Source organism: Nilaparvata lugens, chromosome 5 (assembly GCF_014356525.2).
Source record: "Nilaparvata lugens isolate BPH chromosome 5, ASM1435652v1, whole genome shotgun sequence".
In the NCBI taxonomy this organism is placed as follows: domain Eukaryota; kingdom Metazoa; phylum Arthropoda; class Insecta; order Hemiptera; family Delphacidae; genus Nilaparvata; species Nilaparvata lugens.
The window spans coordinates 22,662,575-22,681,084 of record NC_052508.1 but is presented as its reverse complement, the minus strand read 5'-3'; the positions used below and the strand labels follow the sequence as shown (position 1 = coordinate 22,681,084).

General features: G+C 37.2%; 1 protein-coding gene across 1 annotated transcript in view; it reads right to left on the bottom strand.

The window, feature by feature from the left end:
- Positions 1-287: 287 nt before the first annotated feature.
- LOC111052114 (homeobox protein goosecoid) overlaps positions 288-18,510 on the bottom strand; it is a 55,171-nt gene continuing 36,948 nt past the window's right edge. The window contains exon 4 of the mRNA XM_039429422.1: positions 288-2,295. Within this exon, the coding sequence (XP_039285356.1) occupies positions 2,122-2,295 (174 nt within the window). The 3' untranslated portion in view covers positions 288-2,121. The remainder of the gene's footprint in view (positions 2,296-18,510) is intronic.

Sequence of the window (18,510 nt, the reverse complement as noted above, 5' to 3'; positions counted from 1 at the left end):
GCGCAAAAAATAAGAAGTTGATCAGCATCAGCATGCGAACTAAATTATTATTACGTATCCCATGTAAGACGTGGTGTATGATTTTAAACCGTACGAGCTAAGAAGAATGAGCATGAGAAGATCAGATCTTTTTAAAAAATAAAAAGTTTTAATAGAGGATATAGAGCTCCACCTCGATGATTCAACCATTTTACAATCAATGTGAGCCAACTACGTTTATTAGTTCTCATACCTACTAGAGAGTAATAATAAAGCAGTTAGGAGAAAATTAATTACAAAAACACCTTATACTCAAGTTATATATTTGACAAACAATTTAATATACACTTATGACTATTTACATTTTTTACACAAACATAGAAAATAATAACTTTATAATCATAATAACTCACATCCAAAATGATGAATCGATAACAAACACGTAGATCAAAGATTCTAACTTGCCCGAATAATTGAATAAAGAATTAGTGATTCTACATATTTAATATTCACAAGTATAATCCGTTATGGTGATAGATTTTTGATAATTTTTCACTACATTAACCAACATTTCTTTGGATACAGCTAAGGAAACTAATTTCAAATAGGAATAGGAATTCTTTTTGAAGTACACATCTTTCTATTCATATTTTGGAATTCGTCAAAGATGAATTGCCTGTCATTTTTTAAAGGTTCTCTATACATTGTAGTGAATGATGTGATGAATGTTCGTGATGATATTGTCATTCCTGGACCATGAACAGAACACTTCAGTTTTCAAGATGGATTAAGAACATTTCAATGTGTTATACGTGCAAAAATAACCAATGTAGCTCTATTGTCGATTTAGTTGCATTTTTGAAACTAAGCCAGTAAATTTCGGAGTTTCCAAACTATTTCTTCATTAGTCCTATAACAGTTATTATTAAAATACAATAATGAATGGCTTATTTACTTACAATAATAGCGTATTTTAAGATAAAGCTTTCAACAAACTTTTGACTAGAATTATTATAGAAGAGTTGACCTCTTAATCAAGATTATCGATAAAGAAACGTAAGTCTATATACATCATTTTTTTAGTTTCATAGCGTTTTTTAATAACAATACCCAGAGTTTTCTGTTTCCACAGGTATCGGAGTTCAATTGTTCACGTGGAGTAATTGTTGACTGAGTCCATTCCCCCCATCAAGTTAGACAATTTCCCTTGTGATTCTGACTCTTCGTGGAATAAAGAGAGAGATGCACCATATTGATTATTCTTTACCTTACATTGATATTTTGAATTACCTTACATTTGAATTTTGCATTTCTCAATATATGTTGAATTAAACACTGTGATGAAAAATAACCTTCAAATTATTTCAATACACATGTTAATATGTCACTCTATTATATAATAATAGATTGATGATGATTTCGCAACTGATTATCGATGATTCATTAATAATTAGAACAATTAAATTAGATAACTACTACTAGGATGGTAGTACTTTTCCAGTACAAAATGTATACAATTCTATAAAAGGGCAGCAAATAATTGTGTTTCTTCTCAAACTCAGATACGTGTAACCCATAAATATGGACTGCTCTTAAATGCATCTATGAATAAACATATACTATTGTTTCAATACAGCTAAACACATACCAATTTTCAACATATCAATTCCAAAGACAGTTTTAGGCTTCTCTCATGCTGTCAAAAATTATTTTAGATCACGATAAAAAATAATAATATCGAGTGTCCTGGCTGGCGCAGAGTTTTGAAAACTAGTGACAGAGTTTTCAGGTCGCAACTGATCAATTTCAGGGCCTCTGACATGACCTAACGACCACTTTTTAGGCAGCCGGGACCGACGGCTTAACGTGTCCATCCGAAACACAGGAGTGGCCCGAGATAAATATTTTGCCCGGGCCGAGATTTGAACCCGGGCCTCTGAATCACAAACACCTGAATCACGATGAAAGAGGTTTTCCCTTTCCAATTTCTGTGGAATATGTTTATATAAAAAAACCAAGGCTTGAGAGAGAATAGATGAATAATACTTGAAATGATGATAATGATCAACTTGATGGGTTGTTTAGGCAGTCACATTAACAATAATGTAGTTCAACAATAAATTGAAGTCGGGTGGGAATTGTTCACGCCACTTCGAGATCTTCTTCGGTGTCGCTGTGATGATGCATTGACGTCACATCTGGCAATGGCGCCAAACTTCTGGCCAATCCTGATTGTTCTTCTTGCAGTTTGCGCAGCCGCTCTTGCTCGTCGCGTTTCTGCTTCCGCCATTTGGCTCGTCTGTTCTTGAACCACACCTGCACACAAAAGCAACACACATATTGTTAGGGCTTCAAGACATGGATGAGTAAATATGATGGAATGGTCAATCATTGGAAGTGATCAATTCAAGCGTATTCCGTTCGGGCTGGCTACCGGTGCACAAGCACTTTCTTCGGTATTAGACCGACTGTTTGGAGATGTGAAATATAAGTTTGTTTTTCATCATTTGGACGATATAGTTATCTACTCTAAAGATTTTGATTCACACCTGGCACATATTGAGGCCGTACTGCTCCGCTTACGTGAAGCTGGTTTCACAGTCAATCCGGAAAAGGCTCTATTTGCAAAAAAACAGATTTCGTTTTTGGGTCACCTGATCAACCAAGATGGTATTTCTATTGATCCTTCTCGCACCAAGAATATTCGTGAATTTCCTACTCCCAAAAATCAAAAAGCTATCGCTCGTTTCATCGGGATGGTGGGCTACTTTTATAAATTTATCCCTAGATACGCTGAGATCGCCGCACCGCTCAATGATCTTCGAAAAAAAAATTGTAAATTTATTTGGGATGAAACTCATGAGCAAGCCTTTCAAGGGTTGAAAAAGGCCATATCTTGTCCTCCTATTTTGAAGACGGCCGATTTCTTTAAGCAATTTGTTCTCCAAACGGATGCCTCTTCAACGGCCATATCTGCTGTACTTTCTCAGGAATTTGACGGTATTTTTCACCCTATTGCTTATGCCTCAAAGAAACTGAGTCAACAGGAGTGCAAATATTCAACCTACGAGCTTGAATGTCTAGCGGCGATTTACGGGATGGAAAAATTTAGATTGTACCTTCAACATTCCAAATTTAAATTATTGACTGATAATTCTGCTCTAACTTGGATGCTCAATAACCCCAAAAATACGGGAAGAATTGGCAGATGGATTTTGAAATTGTTAACCTACCAATTCGAAGTCACCCACATACCTGGGCGATTAAATGTAGTGGCCGATTGCCTTTCAAGAATGTATCAGGATGAAATTAGTACCGAAGAAACTCCAGAAAGTTCAAAATTATAAATCGAACCTTTGTTTAGTATGGTGAATTCGTTGAAGTTGTCTGATTTCCCTCTAGTCTTCACCGATATTAGAGTTCATCAAGACAATGACCCCTTTTGTAAAGATATTCTCGAAAAAATTGATAAGAATGAAGAACAATTCCCGTACAGTTTACGGAAAGGTGTTCTAGTTACTGAAGTTAGGACTAGCGATCAGCTGAAGATAGTAGTTCCTAGAATTCTCATCCCCCTTGTATTCAAGTATTATCATGAGACCTCCATTGGTGGACACTTGGGCCTTGCTAAGACCACACATAAGATTCTAGAACATTTTTATTGGCCCGGACTTAGAAAGGATATTGCCCAACTTGTAAAGTCATGTGATATTTGTGGACGTAGTAAACCTTCCACTAAACAAAATTATGGTTTTCTTGCTTCTAGAGTTGACAATGAACCATTAGCTCGTTTCTATTGTGATTGAGTAGGCCCGTTAGTCAAAACTACTGAGGGATATACTCAGATTCTATCTTGCGTTGATTCGTTTACTAAGTTTTGTTGGTTAATACCACTTAGAAAAGGAATACTGCAGCCGTAATTAGAGCACTGAAATCAATTTTTGTTAATTTTTCTGTGCCTAGAAGACTGGTGACAGATAATGCGACCATCTTCACTTCGACGTTGTTTAGAAATTTTTGTTTCCAATTGGGAATTCAACATATCACAACGCCCCCTTATTACCCCTGCCCCAATGTAGCTGAACGCGTGAACCGAAACTTGAAAAGCGCTCTGATTGCTTTTCATGCGGAATCGCAAACCAGATGGCATGACTGCCTAAGCTGGCTGCCATTGGCCTTCAACCTGGCTTCACATGATAGCACAGGATGTACCCCTTTTTCACTTATGTTTAGGTATAGTCCCAATCACCCATTGCTTAATGCATGGAAGTTTGATGAGATTTTCCCTGAACGACTAAATTCGGGAACAGTTCAGATTTGGAGAAAGGCTCGAAATAATCTACTTCGAGCACATACGAGAGTGAAGGAGAGATATGATCGGCGTTGTGTCGATGTACCTTTCAAAACGGGTGATTTAGTATTATTACAAGCACATGTACAATCCAGCGCCGTTAATAAGATTTCTAGCAAACTCAGTTACAGGTGGAAGGGACCGTTCGTTATTAGGGACTGGTTTTCTCCGGTTACCGTATTGTTACACGACCCCACCACCCAAAATTTTGTACAAAAAGCTCATGTCTCTCAAATAAAAATGTTCAACGGTTGAAACCACCATAAACAGCAATTTGATAGATGACTACTTGAGTTATGTTGAAAAAAGATCCGACCAGGATACAGATCAGTCTATTGAAGACAAGATTTTTTGTCGTGAGTTATAATTAGATAAGTTTTTGTGAGTATGGCGCCACTCTATAGCCTTGTCTCTATACACTCAACGAGATGATTCCTAATGAATGAGAAGGAGAAAAGAGAAAAAGAGTTATGATAAAGATATTTACCGTATTCATTAGAAGGATTCATTACGGGTTCATGAAGGGTTTATTAGTCAAAGATTTTGTTACGTGACAATATAATGTATATAGAAGAAATTCCGGAATGTAAATAACTTGTGCAACTAGATTAGTCATTAAATTATGTTATTAACCTCGTAATCTTAAATATATTTAGGTAGGTGAATTAGGTTTAATTTTATTTCATGCACGGCTGCATACTCGCGGTAAATGAAATGATTGTACAGTTTTCCTACTGTAGTAGATAATTGATTGTTTGGTAAATCGGGTGATGATCAATTTTTGAAGTTATCAACAGTCATAATATCCTATGTAGCAATGTATGTATGTGATGTCTCTAATAATAATAAGTTATTTAGCATAAGACGATTTATCATAATATTCTATACTATACCCATTTTCAATAGCTTAATACTCATCCATTCATAGTTAAGAATTATACATTCACATAGTTAGGAGTTAGTACATATAGATAAAATATATTCTCATTCATAAAATAATAAGAATAATGTCTAAGGCCTCATATGTTATATTCTATTCACTTTATATTTCATATTATTTTGTTGATATCCCTATTCTTTATTAGTTTACCTTCCATGATTAATACAATTATAAACTTATCATAGGTGTATTCAGTTTAACTGCTTCCGTTTTAGTTCACTTAATATAATTCAGTGGTAGAGATTTCCGGCTGGAATACAATAATGGATAGAAAATTTTCATAGCTACGGAATGTACATCAACCGTGTGTCATTGCTCTCCGATGGCTCGCTAGCGTTGCAGTTTCAACCATTATTATCTTTGAATCGTAGCCTATGTGGAATAGTATTGCCTACTGAATTGCTTTATATTGTTAAAAATATGTTGCACTCTCAACTCTATAGTAATGATAGTTAGATTTCAATACATTCAGCTGAGTGAAAAAGTTTCATCCTTTACTATTATAATCAATGTGCTTCATATTTTACAACAGCAGAGTAACATAGAACCAATTAAAACTATGATGTCTTTTAAACGTTTTCCCTTGTTAGAGTTTGCCAAGAAAATAACCAGGGACTCAATAAAGTGATTGAAGTATTCAAGATTATTATACTCGGTCCGTCTTTAGTACCTACTTAAAAGGTGGACACGTCCATATTGTTTTGTCCTGACTCTTGCCACAGTTTTAAAGACTCTTGCCACAAATCTCAATTAGTTATACAGTTTGCTGAATTTCGGAATGATTAAAGAGATTTCTTTTGAAGAGGGCTCGCTTCAAATTGGATCCTACTATCAATCCAGAAATTCGACTCTCCAAAGCATACAGAATGCCTCTATGGTAACTTATCCTGATTAGATTTCTTTTTGCGTGTTTCACACCGTAAGGAGGGGGAGTGTGCCGAGCACTCCTTTTAATTCAGGCCTTTTCCCAAGTTATAATAGTAAATTTAATACGCAATAGACTAGAGCCATTATTGTAAGTGAGTTAGCGAAATAAATTATTTTCTCTCTCTATTATGAACGGCCATGACTTCGAGTTTCCCATGATAGATATTTAAAAATTGTGGCTCCGAGTCGTCGAGGAATGTAGATTATGGAATTATCTCTAAAACTTAGCCTTCTTGTCGCGACATAAAGTGTGATAAGTTGGAAAACAGCAAGCATTGAAATTATAACAAACTACCGATTTTGCAGTTACTATTTGGTCCAAAGGCTCTAGAAGCCACGCGACGATTGGTCAAATTGCTTCCCTTCGCCCAATAGGAGACCTGTTTCTAAATACAGTAGTGGGGGGATTCCCCAGTCGAGAGACCAGATTACGTTTCAGACGACACTTTGCTAGGAGCACTACGAGAGTAAAGATGTAGTCATTATGTTTCCCCCTTTTTGGGCAAGTTTATAAGTTTATATAAGTAGTTAATGTAGGAGCTAGTTTTATTTTTATTAATGTTTAAATTTTCTAGTAGTGCCATGTCCTGAAAGGTTTAATTGTGTTTCTTCATCATGTACAAATAATTGTTTCTTCAAATAACCGCTAAGCGGTTCATGTGTGTCCCCAAACCAACTTCTTGTACTACCACCCCTTTGGTTCCGCAACTTTATGTAACACCGCTTCAAGACACCCGTTCAGACGACAGGTCTAGGGACGTAAGAGGACGTCGCCGTCAAGCCAAATTCAACCGGTAAAAGCTCACCGCCAAAAACAAGGTACTGTAACCCCGACGATAAAGCAACGTACAGACCAACGAAAGTGCAGTGTAGTGAAACAAAGGTTCATTCGAGAATGTCAATCAAAAGTGGGGATTCAAAATTATTATGAAATGGGTTATATGGGTTACTATCGACGAAACTTGGGTTCAACGGGCTTTTCTTTCTTGAGTAATTCCATGTAGAAATTAACTTGTTATTTGATGACTGATATTGTTTGGTTTTGTGACGTATTGCTATCTAATCGGGGATAGTAATGCGCCCCCGAATCAGATGAAGAATGTCACCAAAGTAACATGAAATTGTTGTTTCTGTTGTTCGATTTTAGTTGCCAATGTTGATTGAAGCTGTTTGTATTTTTCAATTATTTCAAATTGTAGTGTTATTCTATAGTATAAACCTATTAAATCAGGCATGGCAAGATTAATTGAAGTTTTCTTGACTCTTGCCCGTTCACCTGCATGAATTGGGAATAGACTCAGGTATTTTCCAGATGTGTCGGCCTATTTCTAAATTCTAAATTTTATTCAAAATTATCTTTTTTATCATCTTTTAAAAAGTGCAGGCACAAGAGGTTTGGCAACGTTGTTCTCCTATCTTTCTCCACTGCCATTATAACGTGGACCTCACTATAGTGTACCGATGTATAAGTGTGAATGATATAGAATAGGAACAAAACTAAAAGGAAATGTTTGTAAATGCTCAAGGAAAACTTTGAATAAAAAAGTACAATACTTGTTGGAAATCATATTATTTGAAGTAGCAAAGATGTTTAACATTGATTATCTTGTTGAATTTGGAATAGTTTGTTGGCTTTGAATGGTTGGTTTGATTTTCTTAGGTCACTTTGGATACAGTAATTGATTTCTATCATTGATATATGCTGGATTTCATTCAAAACCAGATACCATAAATCTAAATCACAACTAAATACTTTTCCCTCTGGAAGAAATGGAATGAAAACTTGTATGTAAGAATATAAGTTGTTCAGTCAAATATTGTACTAAGCAAAACCTAGATGTCTGAGCTTGAGCGATGAAGTAATGCAAATTAGCATATTAGCATAATAAGATGCCAGTAGATGCGCAGATACGGAACAAAGGAAAAAAGTACGATGAAGAGCTGGAGTGGAAGGAAGAAGAAAGAATAGGAAAGATGTGAAGGAAGCTGCTTACTGTGAAATTACTCCTGCAATACAATGAGAAGCAAATGATGAAAGAGGCTTCATCCTTGAGCAGTTGTGCATTCGTTTTTGCTCAAGTGTCTCGGATCTGACGGCCTCATGGTTTCTCCCTTATTCATTCGCCTTATTTCCAAGAATAATAAAGCTGACTGCACGATAATAATCATAATAATGGTGATTCATATGACAAAAACAGATTCACCACTCGACAATATCGTGCGGTAGAACCCCTCAGAGCAGCGATCCCTCTCGGTAATTTCACACAATCTCCATCCCTTTTTCGAGGGTGACCCCTCGCCTACAGTACGGTCAAGATCCATAAAGTCAAGTGGCGGCGGCAATCATGGCTTCTCTCTCCATCTTGCTCAGTGTTTGGCTGTAGATGCGATGATAGCTTGCTCTTGTCAGCAACAGCATCAACCTTCACACTTCACACCCTCCCACAGCCGCATGAAAGCATCTACCACATCAAAATACTGCCGTGCTTTAAATAAGTGGATTTTCAATTGTTGTTCATTGTTTGTTTATGCATGAGCATAAGCTCTATTCAGATATCACAATTATCTACAAGAGTGATCCACAATTCCTATTATTGAAATTCCTAAAAGGATCGAATGATGAACTCTCTATAAACCAGTCGTAGAGCTTCCGTTTAATCTAGTTTTCACTTGCTAGAACTCTTTTGCCTTCAAATTAATAATATTTCGAATTTGATGAACCTGATCAATATCAAAATTGATTAGAATACAAAACATACAAGATTCTCAGGTCACCCAAGCACATCTGACGAAGTTGTTGAGCAAGTGAGACAAGGTTTTGTCAAGAGCCCTCTGAAATCGACTTTGCGTGCATCTCAAGAGGTTCAAGTCCCACAATCGACAGTTTGGCGAGTTTTGAGAAAACGTTTGCATTTGAAACCATACCGATATTTTCTTTTACAAACAATTAAATACACTGATAACATTGCCCGTAGGAGCTTCTGTGTGGATATGTTGAATCGAGTGGATGATGATGAACACTTCTTGGACAACATAATCTTTTCTGACAAGTCATTTTTTTATTTAAGTTGCAAAGTTAACACACATAACTGTAGGATTTGGGGCAGTGAAAATCCGCATGAAACATTGCAACATGTGCGTGATAGCCCTAAAGTGAAAGTTTTGGGGGCGTTGAGTAAGAGGAAAGTGTACGGCCCATTCTTTTCCAAGAGAGAACCATCAACGGCATAGTGTACCTTGATATGTTGCAACAATTTTTGATACCACAGATCGATGAGGATGACCGAGAACAATTTTTTTTTCTTTACGAAAGATGGTGCACCGGACTGACGTCCGGGATTTTCTTAATGAACGCTTTCCAACTCAGTGGATTGGCCGTAATATGCCAATTGCATGGCCCCCTCATTCCCCAGACCTAACACCGCTGGATTTTTTCTTGTGGGGTTTCATAAAAGATAAGGTGTATCTACTTAGCCAGCCACTCTACCTGAACGTACAGTAAGGATTTGCGCTGCTGTTGAGCAAGGTACACCTCAAATGCTAGTACGAGTCTGGGAAGAAATCGACTATCGATGGGGTCTGTAAGATAACCAACGGAAGGCACATAGAACATCTTAAGTTTGAGGTGAACAAACTTGAAGTTTTTTGCTTTAAAACAACACCAAAACCAGCTCTGTATCTTGTTTAATAAGATTTATAAGAATTTTCAAAGTTGTGAAGTCTTGTGATCTCTTGAAAGTACTATAGGGTCTAGGATACTATCACTAGTAATTTGTTACTATTGAATATGAAAAGTGGGTAATTATGGGTAAAATTCGCTGAAATGCATCGAATGTTTTTCTGTGTAATTTTATTATGAATAAGTAAAATAGAATAATGTATGTGTGTTTGAATGGGGGGGGGGCTGTGTGCTGTGTGGGTTGCACTGTGCTGTCCTCCAACTCGGTGTCCTTGATATTATGACACACGTGCAGTGAGGTGTACCACAGTCATTTTTACCAACTTAATTTTTGTTTTCGAGCACTAATCCTCTATATAACCCACCAACTATTTTGCGTAGCCATGTTGCAAATCTGGAGTGCAGAAAAAATTTTTCCCGAACTAGAGCGGAAAAGTGATTCTTTGCGTTCTGTAATCAGTGCAGCAATGGCTACTTTCCAAGGTAACTGTAGGAAAAATAACATAAAATTATTATAAAGCAGTTTAATACCAAAAAATAGTTGCAATTTCCCTACAATTCAAACAATAGAAGAGTCAATTCTATTATTTGAACTTATGTAGTAACTTTGTTTTTTCATGTACCAACCTAGTCTATGTCTTAATTTTCCATCATACATCTATATTTATAAAAGCGAAATGGCATTCACTCACTGATTGACTGACTCATTCACTCGCAGAACAAAAATCTACCGAACCTAAAACGTTCAAATTTGGTAGGTATGTTCAGTTGGCCCTTTAGAGGCGCACCAAGAACGGATTTGGAAAAATTTCAAAAGATACGCCCAAAATCTGCGTTTTTCCAGCGTTTTCTCAGCTTTATCGAGAACAAATGAACAGAAAATGTTCAAATTTATTACAGAAGCTTAGCTAGGTTGTAATAATGTTGTGTTTTTTGCGTTTTCTCAGTTCTTTCATCAAGTAATAGACAGAAAATGTTCAAATTTGGTACAGAGGTTCTAAAAATTTTGTGATAAGTTGACTTTAATATTTCATCAAAGATACGCCAAAAATCAACGTTTTTTCAACGTTCTTCTCAGCTTTTCTACGTTTACTCACCTTTTTCAATTATTGATGGAAATATATCTAAGAAAATTCAGAAAGTTACACAGGTTTAGCTGAGGTGAAAGAATTTTGTTCGCCAAAGATACGCCTGATGAAGATACGTCATTCCTATCTCTAATTTTAAAAGCTAGACTGGAGTACAATAATTCTCATAATATCCTAACGAAGTTTTCCACCCTGCACTAAATAATTGAAATTAATCGGTGATTGAATTGAGCGAGGAAGTACTTTGACTTTCTGATGGAATGAAGCATGCTCAAATGAAAATGCAGGCGAGCGAAGCGAGCCCGCTGATCTCATTTTTGGACGATTCAGTCGGGCCCCCTGGCTAGACGGATATGGCAAGCGAAGCGAGACTGACGGCTAGTACTAAATAAAATCAAATTAAAAAATTCGACTGAGTCACTGTCGATGTTGTAAAACCGTTCCATAATGAAATACGAACAAAAAACACACATATATCGTCAAATTTCTAGTTTTATTTGGTACAGCACCATGGTTTCGTGACCACACACATGGGGCTTTCAAGCTGACTGAAAATATTATTAAAAGTCAGCTTGAAAATGTTACTTGTATGGTCTCGAAACCATGGTCCTGTCTGTACCAAATAAGACTCTAGAATTTAACGTTATATGTGTGTTTTTATTTCAAAATAAATGAAATTTTATTTTAAAATTCCATCATAATATAGTACACGAGAATTTTAAATATGTGCGGAAAAATAACGGCTTCCAAACGATGATTAGTATATATAGACTAATAGTAGACTAGCCTTTTCGTTATGATATCATTCTCTTCCCCTCCCTCAAGGACCGCCGGCCCTTGTTCAATTACACCTTCCGCCTCTAATATAGTATACCTTAAAGTGAGCCCTTAAAGCCTTCGAACCCTCCCTAATCGAAAAGCAATTGCCTGTCAACAGCAACATCTCCACTAATAGAACCCTCTCTCACCCCTCTCTCACTCCAACTCAGATACGACCACGATAACCACCTATGGAGCCCTGTTGATATTCAATCCCTTTTATTATGATTTAGAAGTTGGGCAGCTTCATCATTTCTGCTCGGAACATAATGATGCTGAAATCAAATGAAGCCTCCTTCAGTTGGATGGAGTGGACCCAAATAGTGTTTATTTATTTGAACTAAACGATTAAATTAACGTATATCTCTATTATTTTTCTTGAAAGTCCCTTCGAAGATGAATATTGGGGTGAGTCCCCGTTTATGCAGAAAACACTGGACTCTTTCTCTGCCTTTTTTTAAGTATGTATCTATGAACCGAACTCAGCTAGCCTCTTTTTACGTATGTATCTATGAATGAAACTCAAACCAGTGAAACTCATCAGATTATATTGTTACTCATTATTCAAGAGTCGTGATTCTATTGTATTGATTGTATCACCTCATTCAGGCAAAATGAATAACATAGTGTTAACCTTTTAATTTGAAATATTTTAATTTTCAATTCCGAAGATTGAGTTAAATTCTTAAATATTCCTTAAGGTCCTCGTCCGGATTCATTCAATTCTTGGAGTTTAAATAATGTAAGTTATCAAGATTTTTATAATGTACTAGCCGTCAGGCTCGCTTCGCTCGCCATATCCGTCTAGCCAGGGGGCCCCGCCCCCTGGACCCCCGACTGGATCGTCCTGGAATGAGATCAGCAGGCTCGCTTCGCTCGCCTGCATTTTTCATTTGAGCCTTTTTATCATATGTTAGAACAATCCAGTCGGGGGTCCAGACTAAACGTCTGGCTAAACGGATATGGCGAGCGAAGCGAGCCTGACGGCTAGTAATATAATATTCCTAGGATTGAATTAGCAGTGCCCAATCAATTTTTCCGCGATAAATGCATTTAAATCTTCAACTTGGTGCCAACCTAACAAAGTCAACTCAACTTAATGCCAACCTGAAAAAATTATTAATTTAGTTGCCAGTTAACAACTGTTTCGAAGAGGTACTCTATCTAGATTATAGTTCTATAGTAACATATGATATGGACATTTCAATTATAATTAAGAGATTGGGAGAAGAAGAATATACATGCTAAAAGACGAACTTTAAACCCTTAAAAACAACCCTTAGAGTTGAAATATTGCCAAAAGATTTCTTAGTGCGCCTCTAAAGGGTCAACTGAACATACCTACCAAATTTGAACGTTTTTGGTCCGGTAGATTTTTAGTTATGCGAGTGAGTGAGTGAGTGAGTCAGTCAGTCAGTGAGTGAGTGCCATTTCGCTTTTATATATAGACTACTCGTATGTCATATAATGTACTACTCGTATGTCAACCTGTTGTAACCCCTTCTCATATTGTGAATAATTAGTGGTCTAATGTAATACATAATTTTATATATTTTATAAGAAAGTGATTGGCACTCAACAAATCATGTAAATAATTGTGACCCAATATTCTACTCTTAGCGTTTCTCCACTGAAGGAAGAACATCAAACGAAAGTATTTAAACAAACAGATGAGACGGGGTTGACAGGAAAAAATGTTGGTAAGGAAAAAGGTTCAGGAGGAAAGAAGGGATCAATCGATAGTTATTTTCGAGATAAGGAGGAACAGAGGAGTTCGGACAAGAAAGAATAGGAATCAACGGAAACCAGGCCAATCAGCAGAAACAGCAAAAAGGATTTTACAACTAAATCAAATAAAACTATTAGCATTTCCCCAGAAAGACCGGTCATCGAGGGGAAAAACGACCAATACCTCCCAGGATTAACAATAGGCACACTCAACGTGAGAACATTGCGAACAGAAGAGAGACTGGTGGAACTAGAAGAGGCCATGGCAGAAACAAAAATCGACATCCTAGGCTTGGCTGAAGTGCGAAGAAATTCGGAGAAGATAATTCATAGGAGTGGATTCATCCTCTATCATTTTGGAAAGACTGAAGGTCAAAGAGGTGTTGGCTTTATGATCAGAGAACATTTGAAGACGAAAATAATAGAATTTAATGGAATATCTGAGAGACTAGCAATGCTCAAGTTAAGAATGGGTCAAAGAATATTGAATATTTTCCAAATATATGCTCCAACATCAGTAGCCGAGGAAGAAGATAGAGAAGCATTTTACCAGTCCCTATCGGTTGCTTTGAAAAATGTAAAAAGGAATTGGAAGTACGTGAATATGATCTTGGGTGACTTCAATAGTCAAGTTGGAAGTCAAGAAGCTGGTGAAAGTCGCGTAGTTGGAAAATACGGCTATGGTGTCAGAAACGACGCAGGACAGAGACTAGTCGAGTTTTGCTTAGAACATGACTTGAAAATAGTGAACACGTTTTTCAAAAAAAGGAAAAGCAGGAAGTGGACTTGGATTTCACCTAATCAACTGGTGAAAAATGAGATAGATTTTGTTTTGGCGCAAAATAAAGGCACGATAAAGGATATCAACATTTCAGGAAAACTACGCTTCACCACTGATCATAGGCTGATAACTGTTGAAATGTCGAAGGATTACTTCAGGAAGGGACCAAAATCACCAGTTAATGGAAATACGACGAGATTAACTAGATTGAAGTTGAATGAGCTGCCTGATTTTGAGACAAGAATCCACCAATGGAAGGAGCAGCGAGGAATTGACTTACAAGAAAGTTATACCCAACTTGAATTTCATCTCAGAGATATCTTTGAACCAGTCACTGAAATAAAACCAAAGAAAATATCGAATGAAACTAAACAACTGATTTTAGAAAGAGAAACGTTAAAAAGGAAGAAGAATAAGAATGATCGAGACAGAATTGAATTCAATATAAGCATATGAAGACAACTTGATCAAATCAGTGCTGGATTGCAATGGATCGATGAAGAAATTGAGACAACAGCTCTTTGATAATAAAGAATGGAAGAAAGGAGTGAGAAATAAGAGAGGCAAGATAGAACGGAGTAGGCTAGGTATTGTTAATACTGCCACTGCTTTTTATAAAGAGTTATACTCAAGTGATGTGGAGGAGAGAGTGATGTCTCCATGCAACCACGAAGACGTCATCCACGATATATCTCTGCTGGGCAGTGATGAATTAACGATAGTTGCAAAAACATTGAAGAAGAATACAATGTCTGGAAGAGATAGAATATCAAATGAAATGTTGAAAACACTGCACTCGTTGTCAGAGGATACGGTCCTGTCTCTATTCAATAGAATTCTCATGGAACAGTCAGTGCCTTCACAGTGGAAAGAAGCAGATATTCTACTACTGTTCAAAAAAGGTGACATGTTCGACATTAACAACTTCAGACCCATTAGTATTTCATCGTGTTTTGGAAAATTCTTCATGAAAATGCTTCAAATTCGTCTACAGCCAATACTTGATCGACAACAGCCAATCGAACAAGCAGGTTTCCGAAGTGGCTTCTCTACGTTGGATCATCTCCAGAGTGTCAATCAGCTTATTGAGAAATGTGAAGAGTTCCAAGTTGGTGTATACTTAGCCTTCGTTGACTATAAAAAAGCATTCGATTCTTTGGAGCACCAGTTTCTGTTCACGACTCTACAAGCGCAATTAGTCCCATCAACATATGTTAATATAATAAAACATTTCTACAACGGCAGTACAGCAAGACTATTGTTGGATAATCCGGGAGAGAGTTTCTTTATTCAGAGAGGTGTTAAGCAGGGTGACCCACTCTCGCTGGTGCTCTTCAATGCTGCTTTGGAAGAAATTTTCCGACAATTGAAATGGGAAAAATGCGGGATAAATATTAGAGGAGAATGTTTGAGTCATTTACGCTTTGCAGACGACATCATAGTCATTGCAAAATCGGCCCAACAACTGCAAGTTATGCTCACCGATCTGTCAGCAGCTAGCAGACGAGCTGGCCTTTCTATAAACCCCTCAAAAACCTATTTGATGACAAATAGAAAATCGGAAGCTATCGTTTCGGATGGATGTCCACTAAGGTGGGCGGACGAGACAATTTATCTTGGGCAGCTTATCTCATTCAGTGACAGGACGGAGAGAGAAGTGAAGCGGAGATGTGCGATCGCCTGGAGTAAATATTGGGCTTTAAAATTCATACTCAAGAATAGAAATATTCGCACAAGTACAAAAATGGAGATACTAAGGAGTTGTGTTTTCACTACACTGGTCTACGGCTCGCAGACATGGGCTTGTAAACAAAGTGTTTTAAGAAAAATAGGAGTCACCCAAAGATCCATGGAACGCAGCATTCTAAATATCAAAAGATTTGATAAGGTGAGGAACACTGAAGTTCAAGCGATAACCAAATCAGAAGATTGGGTGAGAAAGGTGCGGAGTCTGAAGTGGAAGTGGGCGGGCCATGTGGCCAGATTGAGCGACGATAGGTGGACGAAGAGGCTGACGTTTTGGCAGCCGGTCGGCAGAACACGCAAAGTCGGCAGACAGCGAGTCCGGTGGCAAGACGACATCGTCAAGGTGGCCGGTGCAACGTGGATGCAGTTGGCGGCGGATCGAGACAAATGGTGTGACCTGGGAAGTGGGCCTTTGCCTAGTAGGGGCTTGGTTTCCACAAAAGATAAAAGAAAATGTATCTAATATTCTCAATTTAAATAATTTATTGTAAATATATATTCATTTATGAAGAGAATTCATTAAGTAAATTATGAGGATATTCTTTCCATATTGTGTTATTGTATAATTGTATTTGTGAAGTGGAACAATAAAGACTTTATTTATTTATTTATATATTTATTTATTTATTTATTTTATTCTACTACTTGGATCAATCAAAAATCCTGGGACTGGTAACAAACAGCCTGTCAGAATAGCTTGAAGCGGCCACTCTACCCGAGAGCGTGGTGCTTATCCAATCTGTGTGATTGGATACGGTTCTGAAACTTCTCCAATATTCGATACAAAGTTGATAAATCACTCATTAAAAACCAAAAGTATGAAATTTTAATTCAGTACAATGAAGGAAAATTATTATTATATAATAAAAATAAGATAAAAACGTCATTCTAAACAATTTTATATTATGTGACCGATGAAAATGATATTGGAGAGGCTTAAAAATGCATTGGAATCATCGGAATTCATCAGCACAAAGCTTAATTACAAACAAAATTGGATACAATTCCATCTCTACATCAAGCCTCTGATCCTCTATAACTTACTGTGTTTTCAACCTATTACTAATAATTGAAATCGTCATTCGAAAAAAGTTTTTTGTGTGATATTGTCAATCACTGGCAAGATTAACAGATAGGTTTTGCACATTCGAACCCATGATTATTTATATGGACTTCGGAGAAAAACTTAATTTCATCAGACGATCGTTCCTCATGTTCTTCTTCTATACAGTTCTTCTTTATCCATTTCTCCTTCTTCATTCTCCTCTGTTTCTTCTTTCCTGTTTTTTCTTTCTCATTTTTGAAAAGAGTGGGCAAATAATTATTACAAAATACATCTCCTATTTTCTCCTCCTCAGAGTCCTCTAACTTATCTCGCATTTCTTCTTATTTTCTTCATCTTTCCCCTTTCTCCTGATCTCCATCCCACATATTCTCATTCGTACCCACCTCCTCCTCCGTTATCTTCTCTTCTGTAGTATACAGCTTCTCTCCCTTTAACAAACTTATTACTATCTATTCATCTTATTCCTTCTCTTTTTTACTGTATCCGTCTTTGTCTCATTTCTCCACTTGTTCCTCTTCTTTTGTCCTCTTCCTCATCCTACTCTACTTCATTCAGGTCTTTCTCCTCCATTTATTTATTTCACTCTTATTGTTTCCTTGTATTCTTCATCCTCCCTTGCTATGGAGTTTCTCTCTCTCTCTCATTTTCCCTCTTTTCCTTCCCGCACTCTTCTCTTCTCCTGTTTCATCATCGTTTGCAGGTAGCGATGGGAATTGAACTTGTCACTTTTGCAAATTAGCGCATGCGCCTCTCTCATAAGCCGGGTGATGGCCAATGGTACGAGGGGATAACGAATGACGAATGGCGAGTTTAATCAGAGAGAGCTGGCCGACAATCGCGGCTAATCAGGGTAAAACATTGCAGAGCAGAGCACCTAATGAGCGTTTTGTGGACAGTCATGTTCGCTTTTTTGCAATGCAATTTGGCCGCCGTGCCTCCAGCCATTATTACTCGTTGGCCTCACTTCACAATCTGTGTGATGCTGTGCTCTGTACCAGTCTGCACTCTGTATCCTATTGTGGATATGATGATACTGTAATTGGAATTTTTGTTTTTTCTAACTAAATAAATAATTCCCGGAGTTTGTACACTAGCTCATATTCATTCTCCATATAGAAAAATGGATTTCAGCAGGACTCTCTATATACTACCGGACCTGAGTCTAGAAAAAAATGGCCGTCGTAGTTGGTGAACTATAGGAATTTCCACTAAGAAAAAATCACCAATGATGTGTTTGGGAGGGTCGCCTAGTTCCCGTTTAAAATATCAATGCCGATACCTTTTTTTCAGGCGCTGGTCCGGTAGTAGGCCTATAGGAGGTCCTGACTTGCTTGGTAATTGTTTATCACCCCAAAATAACATTGATTGAAGCAATAATGCAATTCAAGTATTGAATCAATAATAAC